This window comes from Leuciscus leuciscus, assembly GCF_965113295.1.
Source record: "Leuciscus leuciscus genome assembly, chromosome: 3".
NCBI classification, from domain to species: Eukaryota; Metazoa; Chordata; class Actinopteri; order Cypriniformes; family Leuciscidae; genus Leuciscus; species Leuciscus leuciscus.
This window is the reverse complement of record NC_138727.1, coordinates 67,124,696-67,150,149: the sequence shown is the minus strand read 5'-3', so window position 1 is coordinate 67,150,149 and position 25,454 is coordinate 67,124,696. Positions and strand designations below refer to the sequence as shown.

Below are 25,454 nucleotides of genomic sequence, written 5' to 3'. Positions count from 1 at the left end.
AAAACCTGGTTCTGTACCGTTTAAAAAACAATTTAGTACCGACTTGGTACAGAAGTACCGGGTCTTTGACAACACTATAGACCCCTTCACGGTTGACGTCACAGGAAAATTCGAAGTTTGCAGTGCGCATGTCGGGGTCAGAAAGTTCATTCCATCCCATTGAATTGTGTGTTAGCCAGAGAATTTCTCGTCAAGAAAAAAAAGCCTACTTGTTGCGTCGTGGACTGAAAATCACACCCGTTGTGGAGTCAAGTTTTCAGGATCTCATCCGTTAAAAAAAAAAAAAAGACGACATCTGTTCAGATCTATTTTGTTACAGTCTATGGTTCAGATAGATACTGCTATCTGCTAAGTAGGCTAGCATGTCACAGGTCACAATAATGCCAGATATCGAACTTCACTTAACTATTAAACCAGTATACAGTTTACAGAAAACAATTGTTTACTTACCAGGGCTTAACTCTACCATTGTTGTCAAAATAACTGTCAATAACAAAAATAACACTACAAACATGAGCATCTTTGATCGTAGCATTGTCCCAGTCTGCCCGTTTATTGAAAGAAAAAAAAGAAAAAAAATTTCAGAGAACTTGTGCAAAGATAAAGCAGCAACTGTATTGGATCTGACAGCAGCTTGATCTCAAAGTTAAAGTATTTTGATTAAAAAAACGTAAGCAGGTTCTAATAATAATAATAATTCATCATTTTTAATTAATTAATTAATAATTCTTTGTCTATAAATGACAGTTTTATATGGGTGTTTTCAAAAACACAGGGGGGCATTGATACTTTTTCCATTATAAACAGTAATTTAAACAACACACACACACACTCTTTTTGCTACTGTAGAGAGACTGACAAACCCCCCAAGCCAGATTCCCAGTGAAATGCTCTCAGACAGCAAGTGCAGTGAGTTTGCTTCTTTCTTCTCTGAGAAAATCAATAATATCAGAAAGGTGATCAGCACATCCTTGAGTTGCACTGGGGTCAGACAGATCAAACCACCTGAGAAAGTAGTTACTATGTCTGACTTCAAAGAAATTGATGGCAAAATTTTGGAAGAAACCGTACAGCACCTTAAAACATCAACCTGCGCTCTTGACACACTTCCTACATCTTTTTTCAAAAGTGTGTTAAACAGTTTAGAAGCAGATATTCTAGAAGTGGTAAATGCCTCACTTCTCTCTGGGAGTTTTCCAAACTCCCTGAAAACTGCAGTTGTCAAGCCCCTCCTGAAAAAATAACAATCTGGATAAGACCATATTAAGCAACTATAGACCGATCTCAAATCTTCCTTTCATAGGCAAGATCATCGAAAAAGTTGTCTTCAATCAGCTGAACAAATTCTTAAGCTTGAATGGATACTTTGATCATTTTTAATCTGGTTTCCGACCGCACCACAGCACAGAGACAGCGCTCATAAAGATAATAAACGATATTCGCTTAAATACTAATTCAGGCGAATGATCAGTGCTGGTACTACTCGACCTCAGTGCTGCATTTGACACTGTCGATCATAACATACTTCTTGACAGGCTGGAAAACTGGGTGGGGCTTTCTGGGATAGTCCTAAAATGGTTCAGGTCATACTTAAATGGGAGAGGTTATTATGTGAGTATAGGAGACCATAAGTCTAAGTGGACATCCATGACATGCGGAGTCCCTCAAGGCTCAATTCTTGCGCCACTCCTGTTCAACCTGTATATGCTCCCAATGAGCCAAATAATGAGAAAGAACCAAATCTCTTACCACAGCTATGCAGACGACACACAGATCTACTTAGCCCTATCGCCCAACGATTACAGCCCCATTGACTCCCTGTGCCAATGCATTGATGAAGTCAACAGTTGGATGTGTCAAAACTTTCTTCAATTAAACAAAGACAAAACTGAAGTCATTGCATTTGGAAACAAAGATGAAGTTCTCAAGGTGAACGCATATCTTCACTCTAGGGGTCAAACAACTAAGCATCAAGTCAGGAGTCTTGGTGTGACACTAGAGTCAGACCTTAGTTTCAGTAGTCATGTCAAAGCAATAACTAAATCAGCATACTATCATCTGAAAAATATTGCAAGAATTAGATGCTTTGTTTCCAGACAAGACTTAGAGAAACTTGTGCATGCTTTCATCACCAGCAGGGTGTAAGTATTTAAATTAATTTGTGTACACTCACAATAAACCAGAACACTGTGGCTTTGTCAAATAAACAAACAGGATGTGTTTTCTGTCGTCTCGGTTTCCTTCCCGTCAACTAGTTTGTGGAGCGCTTCACAGAAATAAACCAAACTCAGCAGAATACTGTCACACAGCTTTTCTTTTCTTTTGTTAATCTGTTAATTATTTAAGTCAAATATATTTAGCATATTTATTCTTTTTATACAGGCCAATAGACTATGACTTTATGAAAACAAAATATTATTTTTATTTTATTTTAAATGTAACTCCATTCTCCTTAAATCATCCTGGCGACCCAGGGTTTGGAAACCTGTGCTCTAGGGAACAGAGTTTGGCTCCCCTAGTATAAGTGAACCTCAGGGAATATATTAAAATAATGTAAAAACTCTATGTAAGATGCATTATTAAAAAGGATTATTTAGCTATTAATGATTAAACACTCACAGAGCTTTTCTGCAGTTGACCACAGCTGGTACCAGTCTTCTTCTCCCCTCAGCTGATGTGTTGTATTTCATGGGGTTCAGCTCATCCAGCACCTCCTCTGAGATCTGAAGCATGTAGGAGATTGTTGAGCAGTGAGACGGAGAGAGAAACTCCTCTGAGTGTTTGTCTGATTTCACAAACTCCTGAATCTCTCTGGACAGAGTCTGATCTTTCACTTCCAGCAGACAGAGGAACAGATTGATGGATTGATCCGCTGAGAGATCAGAATATGCATCTTTGATCTTGTCTTTAATGTACTGTGTGATTCTCCTAATGGTCTCTGAGCTGTTCTCTGTGTGTGTCAGTAGATCCTGTAAGAGTCTCTGATTGGACTCCAGTGAGACGCCCAGCAGGAACCGCAGGAACAGATCCAGCCGTCCATTCTCACTCTCAAGGGCTTTATCTACTGCTGATGTTAGTAGATCATACAGAGAGACTTCATCAGATCTGAATACACCCAGAAGCTGCAGTGGTTCCTTGTTCTTCATTAAATAGCAGTAAAACACATAGAAAGCAGCGAGAAACTCCTGAACGCTCAGATGAATGAAGCTGTAGACTTTCCTCTGATGAATCACAGATTCCTCCTTAAAGATCTCAGTGCAAATCCCAGAATGCACTGAGGCGTCAGTGACGTCTATGCCGCTCTCAATCAGGTCCTCCTCATAGAACATCACATTGCCCTTCATCAGCTGATGGAAAGCCATTTCAGCAAGTTTCACAATCACTTTTCTGTTGGACTGCAGGAGTTTCTCTGGATCTCTCTCTTCATACTTCTGATTCCTCATGTTGATCTGAATCAGCAGGAAGTGGATGTACATCTCAGTCAGAGTTTGAGGGATTTCTGCACTCAGATCTTCTTCCAGGAGCTTCTGAAGCACAGTGGAGGAGATCCAGCAGAAGACGGGTATGTGGCACATGATGTGGAGGCTTCTTGCTCTTCTGATGTGTGAGAGGATTCTGCTGGCTTGATGCTCGTCACTGATTCTCTTCCTGAAATATTCCTCCTTTTGAGGCTCATTGAATCCCTGAATCTCTGTCAGACGGTGGATGTATTTGGAGGGGATCTGATTGGCTGCTGCTGGTCTGGAGGTGATCCAGATGAGAGCTGAGGGAAGCAGATCTCCTTTCATGAGCTCTGACATCAACACACCCACTGATGAAGTCTCAGTCACATCAGAAACTTCCTGAGCGTCTGAAAACATCAGTGTGATTCTGCTTTCATCCAGACCATCAAAGATGAACACAACTTTACACTCCTCATAAATCTTTGAGTCCAGATCTTGAAGTTCAGGATGAAAGTCCAGCAGAAGTCTGTGAAGACTGTACTGATGATCTCGGATCAAGTTCAGCTCTCGAAATGGAAGCACAAACATGAAATTTACATCCTGATTGGCTTTTCCCTCGGCCCAGTCCAGAATGAACTTCTGCACAGAGACGGTTTTCCCGATTCCAGCGATGCCTTTAGTGAGAACAGTCTTGATCTGCTCTTTCTCCTCACGTCCTGGTTCAGGAGAGGCTTTAAAGATGTCATTGCAGTAGATTGGAGTGTCTTGTGAGTGTTGTGTTCTGGCTGTTTTCTCCATCTGTAAAACCTCATGTTCTTCATTCACTCCTTCTCTCTCTCCCTCTATGATGTAGAGCTGTGTGTAGATCCTGTTCAGGAGGGTTTCATTCTCTTGGAGTTTCAGTCCCTCAAATAATCTCTCATACTTGTTCTTCATGCTGGCTTTGTGTCTGTGTTTGACTCTCTGTAGTTCATTATTCACTGGTTGAGGAGAATCCTGGTCTCCAGTCTGATCATCTCTGAATGGTGACAAAATACACACATAAAACATGTTTGTGAATAAAACATGCAAGGAACAGCAACACATTAATGAACATTGTCAGTTTAACAGATTCTCCTTATATACAATATTCAGGGTTTTTCCTGGCTCAAAATGAGGAGGTAAAATCCTGATCATGTATTTTAATAGTAAGATAATTAAATTAGTATTTTCCGTAGACCATCATATAGCCGACTGTGTTTCCCACAGTATTTTAGTGGGTGGAGGTCGGTACCTCTCGGGGGGTCGGGGGTCATGCCCCCCCGGAAGAACATTTTATACATTTCAGTTCGACTTAACAAGCACATTTCTTTACACACACGCGTGCACAATGAATTGGAGACACTCGATCTGCGGCAGTGGACGCGCACCGTTATGAATGCCTGTGCAGCGATGTGAAATAACGGACATTCAGAATAACACAACTTCTACGGCAGACTGTATTCTCGTACTGTTTCGACTTTATTCTCGAAATGTTTCGACTTTAATCTCAAAATGCTAGATTTCTTTCTTTCTTTTCTTCGTTGCGGTTCAGGGCTTCTGTAGGCTATTCTGATTTTCTCGTTGTGCCGCTGCTCTAGAGGCAGTATTTTCTAACCATGTCGGGGGAGTTTTATGCGTATGGGTTTTAGAATAATGTCACTTGCCAGGTCATGTAAGGGGTAGACTACAGACTTTATTACACTTGTTAAAACGAAAATAGGAAACTCCACAATGTCTCTTTTTACATTTATTTTGTCCCGTTGTCGGCTTCAGCTAAGAAAAGAAATAGTTCGCCCCGCACGTCCAAAATTCTCAGCACACTTTAGATAACCGTCCGCAACGAGTGCAGGCTCTTTGGTGGAGCTCTGCTTTTGAAGGAAGTTCCATCGTGACAAATGAATGGACTACTTGTGGAGTGCCAGCCGATAGATATCTGCATCTGATCATCACATTACAATTATTCAGATTCTCAGTGTTAAGCATGATGATATGGTAATATATCACACTGAAGTACAGATGTGGCCTTTAAAAACGCACGTTTTCTCCCGCGGCATTCGGCAATTCGTCTCGCACAGTCTCGCAGAATTCTGCAAGTGCTTTCGGGGGGGCGCTACTTACAAATTCCCTCAATGTGTTTCGCTTCACAGAATATCCACCAGGTGGCGCATAAAAAACAACTTTACATTAGATTTTTCATTTTACTTCACATTATGTCATGATTGTGAGAAAACATCCACAATAAAATATAAATTATAAATAATAATAGACACAAATATTTACAGTACTGTATTATACAGACATTTGAAAATATTTGTAAATCCAAAAGGTTCATCAAAGGGTTCTTAAGACGAGAAGGGGTATTGGACAACATTTACGAATTTTTATATATGCTTTGTCATTGCTGTGGTTTCCAGGAGATAAGTGCATGCAGAATATTTAACATTGCTTTTATTAAAACAGAAAAGTGACGTTCTTGCCAGCGCATAACTTTTTTTGTACAACTATTAAGATGATTGTGCGTGCAATGCGCATTTAAGTGCAACAGAGAATTTAGTGTGAGCGTAATATACGTGACTCTGCCTGTAAAAACCCAGCAGTATTTTTTTTTTATTTTATACACAAAATCATCCTAACATAATGAAAGGCTTAAATAATGCGACTTACCCAGATTCTTAATTCCTGCAGATATTTATTGTGTGATTGTTCTTGTGAGATAATGTTGCAGCACAACGCGTTGCATTTATTTTGGGCGCATCTGATTGCCATTACAATTACATTATTAATAAATATTTTAATTTGATCTGTCTATTTTTCCACTTTAGTCGCAGAATGTCCAGGGTTGGCTTGAGGTCTTGCCGACAGTTTGTAAATCTTTTAAATATTCATATTCACAAAATCCATATAAAGGGTGATCAACAGTCATGACTTCTAAAATAAAATAAAAATGGCCAGATAAGAGGTATCTGATTGACAGTTTGACAGATGTTTTAAAAATTAATTACATCATTATGGGGAAGTGGTATTAAATATTTGGTAAAACATAATAGGTCTACAATTATTTTAATTACGCATTTTGTTCAGTTTTGTTTTTACAAAATGTTCCCCGTTTTTTATATAATTAATTTAACCTGAAATGTGCGTTATATCGCCTTTTGATAATTCTTTGTGTTGTCGAATTTTGACACAGTTTCATTGTTTGTTCATAATAATTTGATTCATAATTATGTAATTTTTTTCTAAAAGTAGCAATATTTTAAAGAGATAAAAAGACAGAGAAATGACAGAGAAATTACATTAGTCTGGTCACAATTATGGCCAGATCAATTAATCTATTGCAGAAATACAAGACAAAGTGCATGAGAAAATTAGAAGTATGCAAAAGAGCACAGTTCAGATATTGTTAACTATTGAAGCGGGTTTTATACACGTTTCTGCTTTTTTTTAAATTGACCATTTAAAATTGTATTCGCCAACACATCAACACGTTTTGTGATTGATTTACGGATTTATTAAAGAAACTTGTCAGAAGCAAAGATATTGTACTAGCATAAGCGTCGATTTCGGTGGGGACGGTGCGGTGTACCCACCAGATTTCGTCATGAGTCATTTTGTACCCTCCACTTTTAACTTAAAGTCCATAATAATTTGACTTTTGTTTCGATTTTTTGACCGTTTTCAGTGGTTATGAGGAGCAATATGAGACAGAAATTTGGTAATCATTGTCTGACCCATTATAATATTCATTTTATTTTATTTTTCGTGTTCGCATTTATGAGGGAAAAAACAACTTGTCAGTTCTCGGGTTACGGACGAGCGCTCTGAAAAGACTGCTTTAAAACTATCACAGAGACCTCAAACAGAACAGCTGCCTTTCTTTAAATTGAATTTCGTTTTGTATTCATTATATCTTAATTTTAATCAATGTTTCATGAACCAATTGCCTGGATTTATAAGAAGTAAATATAGCAGACAATCACGACATTGGAGGCGCCGGCGAGTGAACTGGAGTTCGTCTCATAAATGAACCGAAACTCAGCGTATAATGCACATTCACAGCATATTTAGACACATTTAGACGCATGCATTACATTTACTGGTTCTTTGTGGCAAGCTTTATGCGTGCGGTCGTGCGCTTGAGTGCGGCTATATAGTAGCCTAAACGCTCATTACTTAATACAAAGCATAAGCCTTTTCCTGCATGCAATCTAGTCTACTAGCCTACAATGTCAGTTGGTAATATCAACATATGTCAAATTAAGTTACACGATATCAACTTATAAGTTATAAACATTAATTTAAAATAACTTAAAGCGTGTATAGTAGATTGGCTTAAAAAGCATTTAAACAAAGGAACTGCAAGGGATTAAAACCCCGCCCACACGCTGGTGAAAACTGGAAAAAACGGTTTTCTTTTGATTCCCTGAGAGGAGATAGATTAGCATTGGGGGTTGGCAAAGAATTAGCAGACCTGGGGGGTGGGTGGTTTGTAATTTTTTGACTCTGTGTCAATTGGTAGCAGCTAAAACAAGCAGCTAAAACAAAGACTGCAATTAATTACATTTTGGAACTAACTTCCTTCATGTCGTTTTATTTATACACTGTAAAAAAAAAAGAAAGTTTTTTTATTTTTTATTTGTAAGTAAAGTTAGCATTAAATATGTTTTACAAATAAATGGTTTACAAACTCTTGGAGGTTTGTTACCATCATTCAGAAGAGTGGTGCTTGTGTTTTACGTGATTAAATCAGGAAGATTACATTGGTTTCTTTTCAGTGTAGGACAGTTTGTCAACAAAATGCAAAAATATAGTATATTTATAAACATCGCTTAAACAAAGAGTGAATAAGAATTAAAAAAGTAATGATGTTTTTTATGTTTTATGCACTTTTAGTTTTGTTGCAATTTCGCCAAAAGCTTATAATTAGGAAATACACACAAAACGCTAAACTTATATTCTCTATATGTTAAAAATGTTGTAAAAAAAATACGTATTCTTATATAATAAGAATAACATTATGATAGCCTAAATTTATATTGCGCTCAAACTGATTTAGACATGGAAAGAGGAATTCTTCTCAACTACCACCAATAAAGTTTTTAAATTCTACTTTCGAAAATATTATATTTTGATGTTTCTGCGCAAGTTCAGCAGACAGTGTGGTTCGGGTTTGTTCCGATCAGAGCTCGTGAGTGGAGAGCGCATTTCTGAATATTCTGCAGGGTCGCTTGCTCAACCCAGATGTCCTGTTGCCTGGTTCGAAAATATGTGGAGTAAGGGCTGCTTCCAACTAAAAGTTTTAGTTGTTCATTTAAGTCATTCGTGGACAAATCTCCCCTTTATATTAATTTAATTACTACTTTAGCCTACAGGATAATGAGCGTTTACGTAATATAGCCGCACTCAAGCGCATGACCGCACGCATAAAGCTTGCCACAAAGAACCGGTAAAAGTAATGATTATGAATGCGTCTAAATGTGTCTAAATACGCTGTGAATGTGAATGTGCATTATACGCTGAGTTTCGGTTCATTTATGAGACGAACTCCAGTTCACTCGCCGGCGCCTCCAATGTCGTGATTGTCTGCTATATTTACTTCTTATAAATCCAGGCAATTGGTTCATGAAACATTGATTAAAATTAAGATATAATGAATACAAAACGAAATTCAATTTAAAGAAAGGCAGCTGTTCTGTTTGAGGTCTCTGTGAAAGTTTTAAAGCAGTCTTTTCAGAGTGCTCGTCCGTAACCCGAGAACTGACACGTTGTTTTTTCCCTCATAAATGCGAACACGAAAAATAAAATAAAATGAATATTATAATGTTTTTTTGTTGGATCAGACAATGATTACCAAATTTCTCTCTCATATTGTTCCTCACAACCACTGAAAACGGTTTAAAAAAATCGAACCAAAAGTCAAATTATTATGGACAGAAGTTAAAAGTGGTGGGTACACAATGACCCATGACGAGTCGTCCCCACTGAAATCGATAAAGGGAAACATGATAATATAAAAAGTGCTAATGCAGAAAAGCGCATTACAACCATGTTAAAGCTATTTAAAACGTTCTGATGCAAAAAAGGAACTAAATGTAAAATTAGATAAACTAGTTAATGATATTGCGCAAATGCTCTCGGTCTCTTCAAAGGTCTTCGCGAATTATTGTGTTAAGACTCAGTTATCATACATCACGTCTCTTCTACTGTAAGTACATAGAAAAAAAAAATGATGCGCGTTTGAGTCGGATTTTTATGAGTCGGATTTTTATGAAGAATATGTGACTGTTTATGTAACTGGCAAAAGAAAACTTTGCCAACCAAACGCTTGCCAAAAAGCGTGCATGTGTATGACATCAAAGTACTGCCAAAGCACCGAGAATCCCTGTCATGTTACTTCAATATCATACAGTATGCTCAGCATGATGTTGAGCACACATACAGTAAGTATGGCCACATGAAACACGACTGCCATCTACAGGTTTTAGTATTTCCTGCGTCCAACACCTAATCCCCCTTCTGCAGAATCCCGCAGAATTTTGGAAGTTCTCGTGGCATTCTTCTCTCTGAGACGCGCATTTTTAAAGGCCACATCTGTAGGCTGATGTAAAATTAAACAGAGGCTTTACTTCCTTCAAACTTAAATTGTCAGTGTTTCATTAAATCACTGTTGGAAAGCAATCTTATGGAAATAATTTTTTTACCTTTATAAAGGGCATTTATTTCCTAATTTTATTAAATGTGTGCTCCATCTTTCATTTCAAATTCTTCAATGTAATGTCAGGAAAGCCATTACAGTGTTTTCTGCAAAAACAACTACAAATTTTGGTCTTAGGTCTAGGTCACGTTTATCCTCACCTGAGGTCAGAGGTCACTGGTTTATCACTGAGGTCAGGAGGAAGATGAATGGATCCGTCACTCTTCAGAGACACACAGCTGGGTTCTGGAGATGAAGATCTCTTCCTCTTCCTGGAGATACTAAGAAAAGATATGATAATTTATACACATCTTTACACTGGATTAAATCTAAATGATTAGTTCAGATGATCTGTGATGTTGTGTGAGTCGGTCTATTGTGTCCAGTACTGTATTGTGTCTCACCTGGGGTCAGAGGTCACTGAATCCATCTCCAGGATTTGTGGGATTATTCATAGATCTGTGACTCTTCAGAGACTCACTGCTGGGTTCTGGAGACGCTGCACTCGTTCTCAGAGACTCGCATCTTCCCTTTATATGGAGACACTGAGAGCATTACATTTATATCACATTCAGCAGCTTTAATTCACAGAGATTTACAGTGTGTTCAAGATTATTTTCAGCACATGTTCGCTGTGAACATCAATGAACACAACAAAGGCATCAATCAATCATAAATGAAATGGACTAAAACATATATTTTTTCTTATAGTTTAACAGACGGCTAGTTAATTCACCTAAACACAGCTTAGACTTACGCTTTTGCTTTACATGATAATTTCGGTAAAGATTAGAAAATCCCAGACATTCTGATGCCGAATCCTGAGGGAGTGTCAGAGCGAGGGAATATCGCTTCATATTGTCAGGTTTACATTTAAGCTTTTACATTTAAAAACCAATTTGCGAAAAAAGGTTTAGCCCATCAAAATGTTTAGTGATATATCTGATCATTTGAAGCAAATTTTGCCAATCTTTTCCGTTTTAATTTTAGCGCATAAATTCTAGGTCAATATTTCAACAAACTGATTTTGAAACACTATTTTCTCCAGTCACGCCACATTCAGCAGGAGTTATGGTTTAGATGGGCAGATTTAACCCTTGTGCATCAGTTAAATAAAGTTACACAGCGACATAGAGGACAAACATGTCAGAGTCAAAACACTGTAATGAAATATTGAAGCTTGGGAGCACATATTTAAAGGTAAGGTAGGTAGGATTTTCTAAAAAACTTTTTTCAAATTTGTTTAAACTGTCTTTATATACCAATACATAATTAAAATGTAAGTGCTCTGAAAAAGAGAGTATAAAAATCGAGTATATTCCAAATCTGAGGATGATATTAGGGGTGTGGAAATTAATCGCTTCTACGATGCAGACGAGGACGATTCGGTGTCGGTTCAGTAATAGACCATAACCCATTATAATGTACTGACGCTCTTCTGACGTCATGTGTGGCGGTAGCATCCAATAGCAGAGGGAGGAGAGACGAGAAAACTAAACATGCTCCAGCTACTTTAAAGCCAACATCTGGGCACATCTGGGCTTTGATGAACACCTGGAGCACGACCTGCAGAAGACACGCTGAGGACATTTCACAATCTTTTTATCTCTCGGATATTCACTTTGTTACGGAGCGCCTGAGGGGACCTTTGCAACAAAAAAAACAAACAAAACGAAAAAAATATATATACAGACTTTCGCGTGCTCACACGTTACAGTTTCTAGTTTGCGTTATAGTGTCATTACTACAGATGTGGGAAAGGGATGAGATGAGAGTGAATGGGATACAGCTGATGCATAAAAGCCACTAGAAGACAAGCCTGCAGCCTTCAGCCGAAAGAGGGAAGGAGACCAGAGTCTGATGGAGATCAGTGGAGATGGAGAAGAGGCTTCACTGAGGAAATAACTCATTTAATGAAGCGACTGCCTGTCCACTAATCTTCAACACGACTGGCGCTGAACAATACTTTAGTTGGGAATGATAGGCTGTGTAGATTTTACTATGATAAAAGGTTATTTTATGAGAGAAAGCAAAGAAGGGAATGTCGCCTCAGGTATAGGATCCATTTGAGACATTACCATAGTATTTAATATTAATATTGAGTGATATTGTTTATGGTCTAAAGAAAGTATAAAATACAGATGTTTTCTTTCTTTGACTTTCAGGTTTCACCAGTTATGATGAGACTTGAATTGTAACTGATGTATATGCATATGACACTGATATTATGCATTTTAATGAATAAAGACAACATGAATTTAATTATAAATATTTGTATGTTGTTTAATTAAAATAAAACATTAAGTGTTGTGTTCACTGTGTGCTTAATGATGATGATATAACGCTTCGTCATGAATGATGGTATACAAATATTTTTAATGAGTTAAATATGTATTAAATTAATTAATTATTATTAAATTACAATTCAGTTTTTAGTGTAATCTTGAGTGTAGTTTTCTGCGGCCTGCAATGACTAGTGTTCTGCAGCTAATAGAGATATTCCTGCTTTTCTCCCTACAGTAAAGCACAGTCCACAAACAGTGCAGTCCTGCTGTACCTTTACAGTATAACACCAACTTTATTCACAACGCGCTAATATTCCACAAGAGACTGACTGTCATAAAACGAGGAGCCTCGTGTGATCCATGTTCAACGCTTTCTCCGACGGTAAGAGACTCTCATCTCCCTATAAGACACATCTCTGGAGGAATGCTCCAGGCACTCTCTCATCTCATCCCTATTCCCACATCTGTGGAGGAATGCTCCAGGCACACTCCCATCTCATTTTTATTGTTATTTTTATTTTCTCCGACGGTAAGAGACTCTCATCTCCCTCTGGCGGCTTCACTTCTCACCAATGGAAGAGAGCGGGGGGGCGTCCTCCATATTAGTTTACAGTCTATGGTCCCAGTAGGCCTGTGACCTTTTGTTGTCTTAGCCCATTACTATTGTCATTATTCTCATATAAATTGTTGTCTGGCATCTTAAAAATATATCAAAATTAAATAAATTAATATAAAAGTATAATTTAGAAATAAAAATATATCATAATATAAATATAAAATTATATTATAACATAAAAAGTATTACACATATCTACTCTCACAATCCATATCAATTGCACTTTGTGACCATAAATGACTGTGGTAGAAATGACATTTCTGTATTTGTTTGTGCAAAAAGGAAGATAGCTTCACTGATTAGCTCTGAATTAATACTTAACATTTCATGTATGCAAAATACTCTTATTTAACTTAACATGTCTAGTACTGACACCAATACTGTGTGACAGCTATATTTTCTAGAAAAATGTATATTGATAGTGGTCTCACATTAAATACTATAATGTATTTGTATTATTTTACTAGTGCTTAACCCTCTGGGGACCAAGCTGTTTTTGGGGCCCTTGAGATGTTCTGACATGCTCTGACATTTGTGCTTTTTTCAGTTGTTTATAAACATGTTAATGGCAAAGGTGTAAATTCACTCTATATAGCACAAACAGGGCTACCATAATATGCGAGCAACGTGTATGTAGATGTTTGTATTTTTAAGAGAATAATGTTTATGCGTGGTTATTTAAAAAAATAAAAATGAAAGTTGCTGAAATAAGACCACAAAACAAAAATATGTGCCCACAAGACTTTTGACTAATGGATGTTTCCTCTTCGAGTTCTAGCTTCAAAATTATGTGAAAATAGTCTTGCTTTATCGTTCACAAAAAAAAAATACATTGATTTAAATGGTGTAAAACAGGTTTTGCTTGGAAAGCCAATATGCGAGGGGGAGGAGTAGTTTACACCTTAGATTACCCAGTCCCACCCACTCTGCATAATGACTCTGCATAATTAGCCATTCATTCAGGTGTGACACTGACTGAGCCACAATGCAAGGACAAAATAGCCTATATATTTAGAAGAAGACTTATATTGACCATTTAAGATTTTGCTTACATCTATCTTGTAAATATGTTTTGCTATTTTATTAAAAAGGTTACAATTACAACAATAATTACAATTTCAGCAATATTTCTGCAAAAAAAGTACTCTTTCTTTGTAAAAAAAAAAAAAAAGATTATAGGCCTACATTTTATCATATGTATTCATTAGTTTGAATATAGCCAACATTGGAACATCTTAGTCTATGACTTTATTTTTGACAAAATAGTATTTTATATATATGAGCAGAAAAGCTTATTTGATGTGACAGTATATTCTACAGTAAAAACTGTACCCAAATCTAGTCAACAAAATATTGTCTTTCATACTTCGCCTGACTGTAACGTTGTTTTTATGAAATATTAGGGCATAGCCTATAAATGTTAATTTGCAGTTTAATACGTTGCTTATACAAATACATTTTATTTCAACATATTTCAGTCGATTTTTACTCATCTCAGTAGGCTATAGCAAAGCAGTTTATTCTTTCACACACAGACGCGCGATTCATATTTAGGCTAAACAGTCTTTACAAATATGTACCCTTCATTCATCTCACAGAAACGCGATTCATATTTAGGGTATTAACAGTCTTTACAAATATGTACCCTTCATTCGTCTCACAGAAACGCGATTCATATTTAGGCTAAACAGTCTTTACAAATATGTACCCTTCATTCATCTCACAGAAACGCGATTCATATTTAGGCTAAACAGTCTTTACAAATATGTACCCTTCATTCATCTCACAGAAACGCGATTCATATTTAGGCTAAACAGTCTTTACAAATATGTACCCTTCATTCATCTCACAGAAACGCGATTCATATTTAGGCTAAACAGTCTTTACAAATATGTACCCTTCATTCATCTCACAGAAACGCGATTCATATTATAGAAACGCGATTCATCTTTTTGTTTACATAAGCCTACACTAACGTTATTCCATAACGTTATTCCACATTAACACTTGAGAAAGGATAACTTAGTCTACCTCACTCCTCAGCGGGATCTGCTCCTCATATCAGCACGGAAAATTTTCTCCATAAGGTAGGCTATATTATGCCTCTTTGTTTACAGCTGATGTGGGGGCGTTTCACAGACTGAAATGGTTCTCAGAATTTGCGTTTGAATAGCACGCGCTCTCCGGGGCGTGGTCAAATTACTGTGAATCATCTCGTAATGAGCTCGACTGGAGTCGCTCTCTTTTTATACAGATTACAGAAGCTGATAATATTTGTTTTTTATATAAATTACTTCATTTAAAAGCTGCGATCTCAAGCTTTATGCCCGTGGGTCTGTTTCCCTGTTTGACTGAATTTTCGCGGAGTTATAGATCATTTTCGAACGCGTTTCAAATGGGAGTTTACTGACAGAGAGAAGGCAGAAATAGCATCATGTTAGTTTTTCTTTATTTGTCAAAAAGCAAAACACTTTATTTTTATTGTGAGTATACAGAAAAAAAATAGAAACTGAACAGGATCGATTGATGTATTACACGAAAATGAAAGATCAAAATTAACAGAGCATTTTGTGTTTATTTTTCATTGCTAAAAAAAAAAAACGAGCAAAATGCGCGGGCGCGTTTTTGGTCCCCAGAGGGTTAATTCAGGTAAATTAATAGTTACCAGTCATATTTTTAAACTGTATTATCATTGTTGAAGTTAAAAAGTCTGGTTGTGTAACAAGTAGAAAACAGTGATTTCTACACCTATAAAGAGGTTTTATAACACCTATTATAAAAAAAAAATCATAATAGAAAGGTAGTAAAAAATCAGAAAATGTAAAAAAGTAGTAAACAAATGTAAAGTGGTTTTGCTGTTAGTTTGACAAAGAAAGATGAATTTGTCCAAAATTATAAGTATTTTTTTTAAATGACCAAAGAACATTACAAGTGCCCATAGTGCAGAGGTGTGGACTCGAGTCATGTGACTTGGACTCGAGTCAGACTCGAGTCATGAATTTGATGACTTCAGACTCGACTCGACAAAATGTACAAAGCCTTGCAACTCGACTTGGACTTTAACATCAATGACTCGTGACTTCACTTGGACTTGCGCCTTTTGACTCGAGAAGACTTGCTACTTCCCATGAAAACTGGGGGAAAAAATGTCCACATGGCCACGCCGCTCTCAGTTTATCTGCATCTGTGAAAAAATGTGCACCACCTGTATGCATGCAGAGAGCGCGCGCGCTGCCTGCACGACATCCAATCACTGTAGTCCCACGTTGTTTTGATTCGACAGCATCTAACGCCCGTTTCACATTCACACATACTCCGTTTGCAGTGCGTATGCGCCAGCGGTGCGTATTTTTTTCCGTACCCATGTTAACAGGTTAGAGCTTTCACACTGCACGCGGTTGCAGTCCGTCGATCCGTTCCAGGTGCGGTGCATACACAGCAGTGCCGCGATCGTTTCCGCACGAGTCTATTTCTGCTGTGCTGCACATGTGCTGCACGCGCTGAATTAAAGTGACAGCGCATGTTTCGTGGTCAAAATGAACACAGATTGACCTAAAAATGTAGTAATTTCACCATAAATGCGATTAATTAAATAAAATGTAGTAATCTCACCATAAATGTATTTAATTAAATACTATTTTCACTTTAAGACCAGGGTAAAGCAAGGAAAACTACAATTTACCTCAACAAGGCGACATAATGAACAAATCTTGTCTCATTCGTGGAGGTGGAAAAACATGTTCCTTGTGACATGCAAGATTTATTGTATTAATTTAAATATAAAATAAAAGGCATGAGAGTCGGCTGTTTTTTTATATAAGTAGCCTACATGGTTAAATATTTGACCAATTGCTTTAGGAACTTAATATAAGTAGAAGTAATGCATTGAATAATAGGCCTACGTTGTTTAAATTGTGTTTAAACGAGCATACGTCTATTAAAGAGTGTATGTGTACAAAGAGAATCGCAATGCTGAGACGTTAAGACCGGGGTAGCCTAAATCAAGGGAAAATACATATTTCAACAAGGCAACATAACACTCGTCTCATTCGTGGAGGTGGAAAAACAAGTTATTTGTGACATGCGAGATTTATTGTATAAAAGATTTAAATTATGCAAAAGAAAGAGTATGAAATTTTTTTTTTAAATAAAAGATGCTAATAACTTCTGGATTTGAAATACAAATAGTGAGTATGTATTTGTGGTACAGCCGCGGATCACGCACTGCAAACGCAGCATATGTGAAAGCACTATTGCGCGTGCTGGTCTTGCACCGCATACACACTGCAACACGCATTCCAATTATATTATCAGGTTGGTCCAGTTTTTCAGAAGTGATCATTTTGAGGAGTGAGGATTTTATTGATGACATGTTTAAAAAGGTTTAGGCTAAAACGACCCATGTCTATTTGAAAGTTAAACTGTTTTGCAATATGAGGTTAATACAATACAGGACTGAAGCTGCTGTGCATTGTTCTAGTGCAATATGCTGTTGAAATACAAGCATTTTTTGTGAAAATTAAATTTTCTGTTTTTTACTGTATTTGATTATAAATCAAAGTATAAAAAGAGCTTTAAATAAATACAAATCTTACAGACGTACATGATTTGTATAAATTTTATTTCTGTGGTAAGAGGACTTGAAATGACTCGAAACTAAAATGGTAGAACTTTGGACTCGACTTGAGACTTGTTGGCTTTGACTTTTGACTCGACTCGGGACTTGCCTCATCTTTGACTCGACTTGACTCGGGACTCGAGGGCAAAGACTTGAGACTTACTTGTGACTTGCATAACAATGACTTTGTCCCACCTCTGCCATAGTGTAAGAATCACCCAACTATGAGTCACAATAACTCAGATTTCAGCCATCATGTTTCCAACACTCACACATGTTAAAATTACTTAAAAGGTCTATTAAGGTCCAATGAAATCCATTGTATTTTTTCCTAAATGCAAATTGTTGCTTATACTTTATTAATAATAATAATAATAATAATGATGAGAATTTTCACATAGGTGAAATAGAAACAATAAATCGGGCATAATTTATCATATTATTTAATGTGGCTTCTTCCTTTAAATATCACTGCTGATCGTCTGTGAGTCGACGCCTGGCCTTCAGGAGACCGGAAGTGTTCAGGTTTACATGTTTACTTTCCACCTCTGTATATTTCAGATTGTGGAGAATCTGTAAAAGAATCTCAACTAAAAGCAGAATCCCTAGAGCTCGATATCATGATAATCCTGAAGATGAACTTGTTCACTTTTACATGCGTCACAAGTCCATAACATGACCGTTAAAATGCGATGATCGAGTTTAATATGATAGCGGCGCGAAAACATATACAATAATATGGCATGGTATCTGAAACAGATGAATGAACTTACCGTGATGTAGTGATGTTACGTGTGACACTGAAGCTTCGATGCGCGTATCACATAAGCGACACAATTTGTAGTGAAGCCCCGTATCGAGGCGTGTATTGGTTTACTAGAGTCGCGTGATCGATGACAAACGAAGCCTCACTTTCTGTCCTTGATAAATATATATGTTTCAAGACTTCTGAAGGTGAATTTACTTTTCCTCAGGATCTTCTTTACTTTCGGTTTCTGAATGCGCATGCGCAGAGGGCTCAGATATCAACGATAAACCCCGCCCATCTCTCTTCTTCTTCATTCAGTGTTCTGGCGGGTTTAGTTCTGTCGTGAAGGATGTTTAGCGTCTCCTACTGTATACTGGAGTGTGTGACATCATGACTTCCTCAATCTCTAAGCTCAGAAATGCTGTAATAATGGCGTTAGACTTCTCTTTACATCTGTAAATATCATCAAGCTGGTTTTGTCATTTATGAACAGTTTGATCATCTGAGAGATTTCCAGGGGTCTGTGATTATAAGAGCAGAAGTTTCATTAATTACTGCCTTTTCCTCAGTTTTACTCACTTAGTTTCTCATTCATTTACCAATATCATATTTAACTAACTCCCAATTATTACTAAAACAGCGTTCATTACAGCTTTTTACAATAATGGTTAACAAAATATTTAATTTTAATCTTAATAGTATTATGAGATATAAGACGGATATTTCACTTCCAGTATGAACCCAGCTAAAAATTTAACGTTCTGGGAACGTTAGTTTTTGGTTCCCAGAATGTTCCCAAGAACGTTCCCTATTGGTTAGCCAGTAAAGTTTTCTTTACGTTAATAGAACGTTCCTATAGGTTAGGGGAAAGTTCCCGGAACGTTGCCGAAAGGTTCTCGGACATGAACCATGAAAATATTTCAATAAATAAAACTGCACAAACATTTTAATTAAAACAATCTTTTTGCAAACTGTAGCCTATAACTTACAACAAAATTGAAAAAGTATTAATTTATATACAATATACATGAATGTGCCAATCTTCACTCCGCTCAAAACATTTAAACTCCCAAAACCATCTGCAAATTTAACAAGAAAATAAAAAGACAACGCGTTACATGGACACACAATCCCATGCCAAAATTCAAGCCCTGTAATGGCATTAATATTCATCCGGAGCAAATGAAAAGAGTGAGGTGGGATTGTGTGTCACAAGCTGTAGGAGATATGAGAGCACGAGCGCTGCTGGTATCGTGTATTTATTCAGATATTTCAGCATCAATGTGTATAGAAAAATTTATATATTTGAAAACACTACATTGCATTTATTTATATTGCACTATTTATTATTTCAGACTACAAATAAAAAAGTAATGTTTTATATAGGGGTAAGGATACCCATTAAGCCTATGTACCCTTTAAGCCCACTTTCAACTCTGAAGTCAAATAAAAAACAGAGAAAATAATATTCAAGTCTAGTGAACTCTGACCTGCGAATTCGCTCTACATATAACGTATAAGTCTCACCTCCAATGAAGAATTTGAAAACCTGTAACTGCTGTGTTGTTTATGAGACAGAAAGAGAAAAAAAGTTTGAAACTGCTATCAATTTTTTTTATCTCTGTGACTTTACACCTACAAATTCCACTGTCACAGGTGCTCAGTTCTGCTATAATGAAACCATCACAGAACATGGTAATAATCAGCCATCCATGCAAAAGCAAAGGTCGGTGTAGTTTACAGGAACATCTGTCCAGGCCAACATCTGATGCCTTGATGCCTTCCGCTGGGATCCCAGAAAACCTGAAATAAAAAAAATAGTACTGTTCAAAATCTATCATACATACATCTCATCTGGTATCACAAATTATCATTCCAGGTTCACTTTAAGATATGCTCAATATTAGTGCTGCACGATATTGAAAAATTTAGAGTTTATTTAGAGATATCAGCCGTATGGTTTAGTGCATGCGCGGCTCCAGGTTTGTATCTGGTAAATTACCCCACTAATAATGCCCAGAATGGCACCAAACTTCTACAGTAGTACAAATAGGTTCTGTACTCATTAAACCAGGCATTGGAAAGTTTGTAAGTACATCAGGAGTTTATTTAAATAACACTTGCCTGATGGCGAATGCTACTGCTGATGTTGACGTCACTTTATGAGTACAGAACCTGTTTGTACTTCTGTACTAAAGTTACTCATTTTCCCCGACATAGAGCAGATCGGCACACAACAAAAACTGCTGTTCGGATGTTCCCTTTTCTGATATTTTAGCATTCGTGACATTTTAATTAAAACAGAAAAAAGAATTTTAGTGTAATAAGCGAAAATGAACAGTAAACCGAGATCACCTACCGCTGCAGATGTGTACAGAAGTGAAAAGCAGAAATGCTTAGACCTCTTTCCGGTTCGACCGCTGGGCGCTCCGCATAACCCCTATTGGGGGGATTTTGTAGAGGAGTGAACCTGCATAGAAAATTACAATAGATAACAAGCATAGATAAATACAATAGAAGAAAAATACAGTTGAAATAAGCAGTGCATTATGTTTTTCAGTTAAAGGCAGGGTAGGTAGGATTTTTCTAAAAAAACAAAACATTCCAAATTTGTTTAAACCGTCTTTATATTCTTACAGACCCCAACCCTTTGAACAGTAGTGCACTGTATGTTTGAGGTGGTTTTGCTTACTAGTCATATGGTTCATAGCCATGGAGATTGTCTTGGACAGGGGGTGCAGCAGGCCATCACAGCATGATGATCTAGGAACATAACAAGCTATTTGTCACAGAGCCAACAATATTACATGGGATTGGTTTAATACAAGGAGCCAAGCTAGAACAGAGGTGAAATGCAGAAAAGATAAATATATACAAATCTTAAGATAATAGACCTATATTGTCAAATAAATGCATATGGAATTATTATCATGATTAAACAATAACTCACCCCTTGTTGTAGAGGATTTTTTTTCTCTCTCGCTATTCTGAAATCACATTTTAGCAATATTGGTAAGTGACGTCACTGATTAAGTTAACAATACAGTGCATTCTTTTAGGTTAAATAAATTAGCTTACTTCCAATCACCCATTGACAAATTACCAGCAAAACTATTAAAAAAACTGTCAGGGACGTTTGTGTGTATTATTTGTGAGATTTTGTTGACTAAACTCACCTGAAACCAACAGCGAGAGACGGGAGTTTTTTTTGGCTTGAAGTTAGGCTATATTCTTGTTTGAAATAACCATAGAAACAGAGACAGCTAACACACCATAGATATAAACACTTATATACATATATACATATATAGTTAATTAACAGACTCATTAAAGGAGTCGTCACTCAAAAGAGTATTGTTAAACTTCCAATAACCTCTCATGCCCGATTGCGGGTCAATGGAGCCTAGTTTCAAAATAATTAAGTTGTGGTCCGAAAGGGGTGCATAAACATGTTTAACCTCATTAACAAATTGAAGAGAAGAAGAAGAAGAAACTAAAAATAAATCAATTCTCGACTTCAAAGTCTGACTTCTATTACTCCAGGTGAAATCTTGGATGTCTGGGTTAAAAAAACGCCAAGCATCAGTCAAGGATAGGTCTGAGCACAGAGAAGAGATTAAACCGCTTCCTTGGGAGGAGCGAGCCGCTCTAGGTGGGTATCTATCCTCTATTTCGTCAGGACATTCATTGAAATCCCCAGAAAGAATTATAAAGGCATTTACGTATTTTCCCCTCAAATCCCTTAGCTTGCCAGTAATGGTATTGAATACGTTTTTGTTGTCAAAGTGTGAATTAAATCCATATACATTGCAAACTATGAAAACTGTATTGTCCTGCTTAACTATTATTGTTATCCATCTTCCGTCACTAGAGGGCACAACTTCCAAAATATCCCCTTTGAAACCATGCACTCTAAAAAATAAAACATTGGGTCAACAAAAAAAAAAATATGTTAACGTTTTCCACTAGAATTTTTATGTTAAGACTACTGGCAGAATTACATTAATTCAAAGCGATGTTTTGAGTATGGTGAATTACTTTTTTGGGGCCACAATAAAACGCATTTCTAAGTAACATGAACTTAATAATTTTCAACATGAATGCAAGTAATTAAGTTGATCCAACATAATGTTTTAAGAGAAAACTCTGCAAAAACCACATGACAAAGGCCCAGTCCCAAATGGTCTAAATGTGAAAGCACAATATGCAAAAATGCAGTTCAGTCACTTCTCTGTGCAGACGTGCACTGGGAATAACTGTGTCCAGCTGACAAACAAGGATGTTGTCGTAGTGCAAAACCTGGTGGTCGAGGAACATGGAGAAACTTTCATTGTGTACACCACATTCAGGAACAACACCGATCTTTTTGTCTATCCCCTGCCATCATCACAGCTAGACATTTTCCTTCTCTCTGGACTGAAGGATGAACTCCTTTTCACCCAAGCCACAAATGTGCTACGCAAGTTTGTGCTTCTTCCATGCAAAGAGGACTTTGCTGGTCTGCCATTACTCCATTTGTAGGATGTGGCACCTGTAAAAAAAAAAAAAAAAGCTCTGTAAAAAGTTTACCTACTACAAATAAAGTATAACTCCTACAATTATCTGTAAAAAGGTTTGTATTTTTTAAGATAGAGCTGAGCGATAAAATGATAACAATATGTATCGCGATAGACATGTAATAAATATCAATAAAAAATGCGTTCGATAAAACGTTAATTTTTTTTTTTTCTTCGTCGGAAGAAACCAGAGGTTGCGAAGCAAGTTTTGGTTGCATGAACAAAGGCACTCACTCTCTGGTAACCTAGCAACGTAGGGAGTGACACGCTACCAGCCAATCATGTAACAGTTTGGTTGCGCATATCGTTGTATCGTTTCTGAAGAACGGTTTTGGGGGGTATGGTTCAATGTTGAATTTCAATGTTCAGAAATGATACAGAGGTGGTATGATGTGTTGTGTCAGATCATGGCTGAGACGTCAAATTTCAGGAATTCCACTCGGCACAACATATGCTCGTTATCAGCTGTCAATCAAGCTGTCAATCAAAGTTAACCACGCCCTTATTTGTCATACATTTTATATCTAAATGATGTCCTAAGTACCGTTACAGGGGTAATCACACGTGCTGTTGCCGCGTCATGATATGTGCGCCTTATATTTTCCTGCTTTTTTGTCAATATGAAGTATTTTTTCTCCACATAATGGACTTCAACTAATTTGCTATTGCTATTGTTTCCTCAAAAAACTTCATTTCTTTTCAACTGAAGAAAGAAAGACATGGATATCTTGGCATTGGGGTGAATAAATGATTAGGACATTTTCGTTTTGAGGTGACCTAATCGTTTTAGTTTAAAATAAAAATGTTTAAATGTAATATATTTTTCTCCTGGTCCTTATTTTAAACAGGTCATAAAAAATATCAATATTGACCGATATGAAACACTTATATCGTGATACAGTTTTCAGCCATATCGCCCAGCCCTATTATAATATATGTTGAAATTGAGTTGGTGAAATATTTTGTGAAATTGATTGACCCATTGCACTTTTTTTAATCACAGTTCAATGTATGCTGTAGTCAATTTTCCTAATGAAGAGGACAGTTTAGCTGTCATCCCAGAAAACTGGTGCACCAAGGAGGGATGTTATTGGCCTCCATACAAGAGCCAAGAGAGGTTAAAGAAGGCAGTGATGTTTCATGAAAAGCCAAACACTGACACATGGCCGATACACCCATTTGATCTACTAAAAAAGAAAAGTGAGTGTTTTAAATTTATTTCAAATAATAAATGTATACTTTGCAAATTAGGGCTGAATGATATTCTGTTTTAACATCGACATCGCGATGTGCGAATGAGCGATAGTCACATCGCCGGAACATGCGATGTGAAGGGTAACGTTAGTAGTACCCATAAGAGAACGGTAGCACACAGTAAACACGAGTTTGTTGTATGGCTTTTTGCTGGGGTGACATACGCGTTCTGCGTGCCTGCACAGTGATTGGTTCGCTGTGCCGCAGCTCACCGCGCTCACAGCCAACATTCAAAAATGCGCGACGAAGAGGATCCGCCGCAAAAAAAGTCAAAATCAGCTATTTGGGACTAGCCTATTTCGTCTACAAAAAGGAGGATGTTGACCAAAAAGAGGTAGGCTACTTTGCTGGAGTGTTATAAAGTTGTGGATGGTTGTCTTTTTTAAACATTCGTTTATTTTTCGTGTTCGCATTTATGAGGAAAAAACAATGTTACGTGACATTACGGACGCGACCGTTATGAAAGCGGCACTAAAAGACTGCTTTAAAACTTTCACAGAGACCTCAAACAGAAAGCACAAAGCCTTTCTTTAAAACGAATTTCGTTTTGTATTAATTGTATCTTCATTTTAATCAGTATTTCATTATCCAATTTCCTGGATTTAATAATGATTAATAATAATTAAATATAGCAGCCAGCGCCTGAACCGGAGATTAAGCTATCATCCATGAACCGAAACTCAGCGTAAAAGGTAGCCTACTCGCCTCACACACCTAAAAAAAAAGAATAAAAAAAAAAGAAATATATCTATTATCTACAGAAATCTCTACTTTTAAACAGAACCATTAAAAAAAATATATAGCTATATTTAATCTGTATGAAAAGTGCATTTCTCCCGATCACTGCTGCGAAGATCGCGAGTCAGTATATTGTCAACTTCATCTTTACAGAAAACACTTGTTTATTAATAAACAATTAAAATGTCTCATTGTAATATTTTACATATTATGAATCATTACTTTTGCTGGGTCTAGGTCTAGGTGCCGTTTACATGAACGCGTCACTGAATCAGCATAGAAAACATAATTTTTCAGGTCCTAGAACCCGAAGAACGTTAGGTCCTGTGTAGAACGTTCACCGAATTCTGAGAGAAATATGTTTCTGGAATAAAATATTAAGTGGCCTTTTTGTTACTTGTAATGAAGCTTGCTTATTAGTGAAATTATTAATAACATGGAATGGTAATTATTGACTTTAGCCTGGATTGATGGCTCGCAATAT

At 36.9% G+C, this 25,454-nt stretch overlaps 1 protein-coding gene across 8 annotated transcripts in view; it reads right to left on the bottom strand.

The window, feature by feature from the left end:
* Nucleotides 1-25,454, bottom strand: part of LOC309494163 (NACHT, LRR and PYD domains-containing protein 1 homolog) — a 266,736-nt gene that overhangs the window by 22,233 nt on the left and 219,049 nt on the right. Inside the window, exons 1-4 of one of the 8 annotated variants that reach the window (XM_082163408.1) lie at nt 18,448-18,594; nt 10,560-10,685; nt 10,317-10,427; nt 2,620-4,461 (exon numbers count right to left, since the gene is read on the bottom strand). The exons of 3 other annotated variants lie outside the window; for them this stretch is intronic. In XM_082163408.1, the coding sequence (XP_082019534.1) occupies nt 2,620-4,461; nt 10,317-10,427; nt 10,560-10,585 (1,979 nt within the window). In that variant the 5' untranslated portion in view covers nt 10,586-10,685; nt 18,448-18,594. Of the gene's footprint in view, nt 1-2,619; nt 4,462-10,316; nt 10,437-10,559; nt 10,701-10,912; nt 11,232-18,447; nt 18,595-25,454 lie in introns of those variants that run through there. 4 more of the 8 variants (XM_082163405.1, XM_082163404.1, XM_082163406.1 and 1 more) reach the window with 4 other exon arrangements.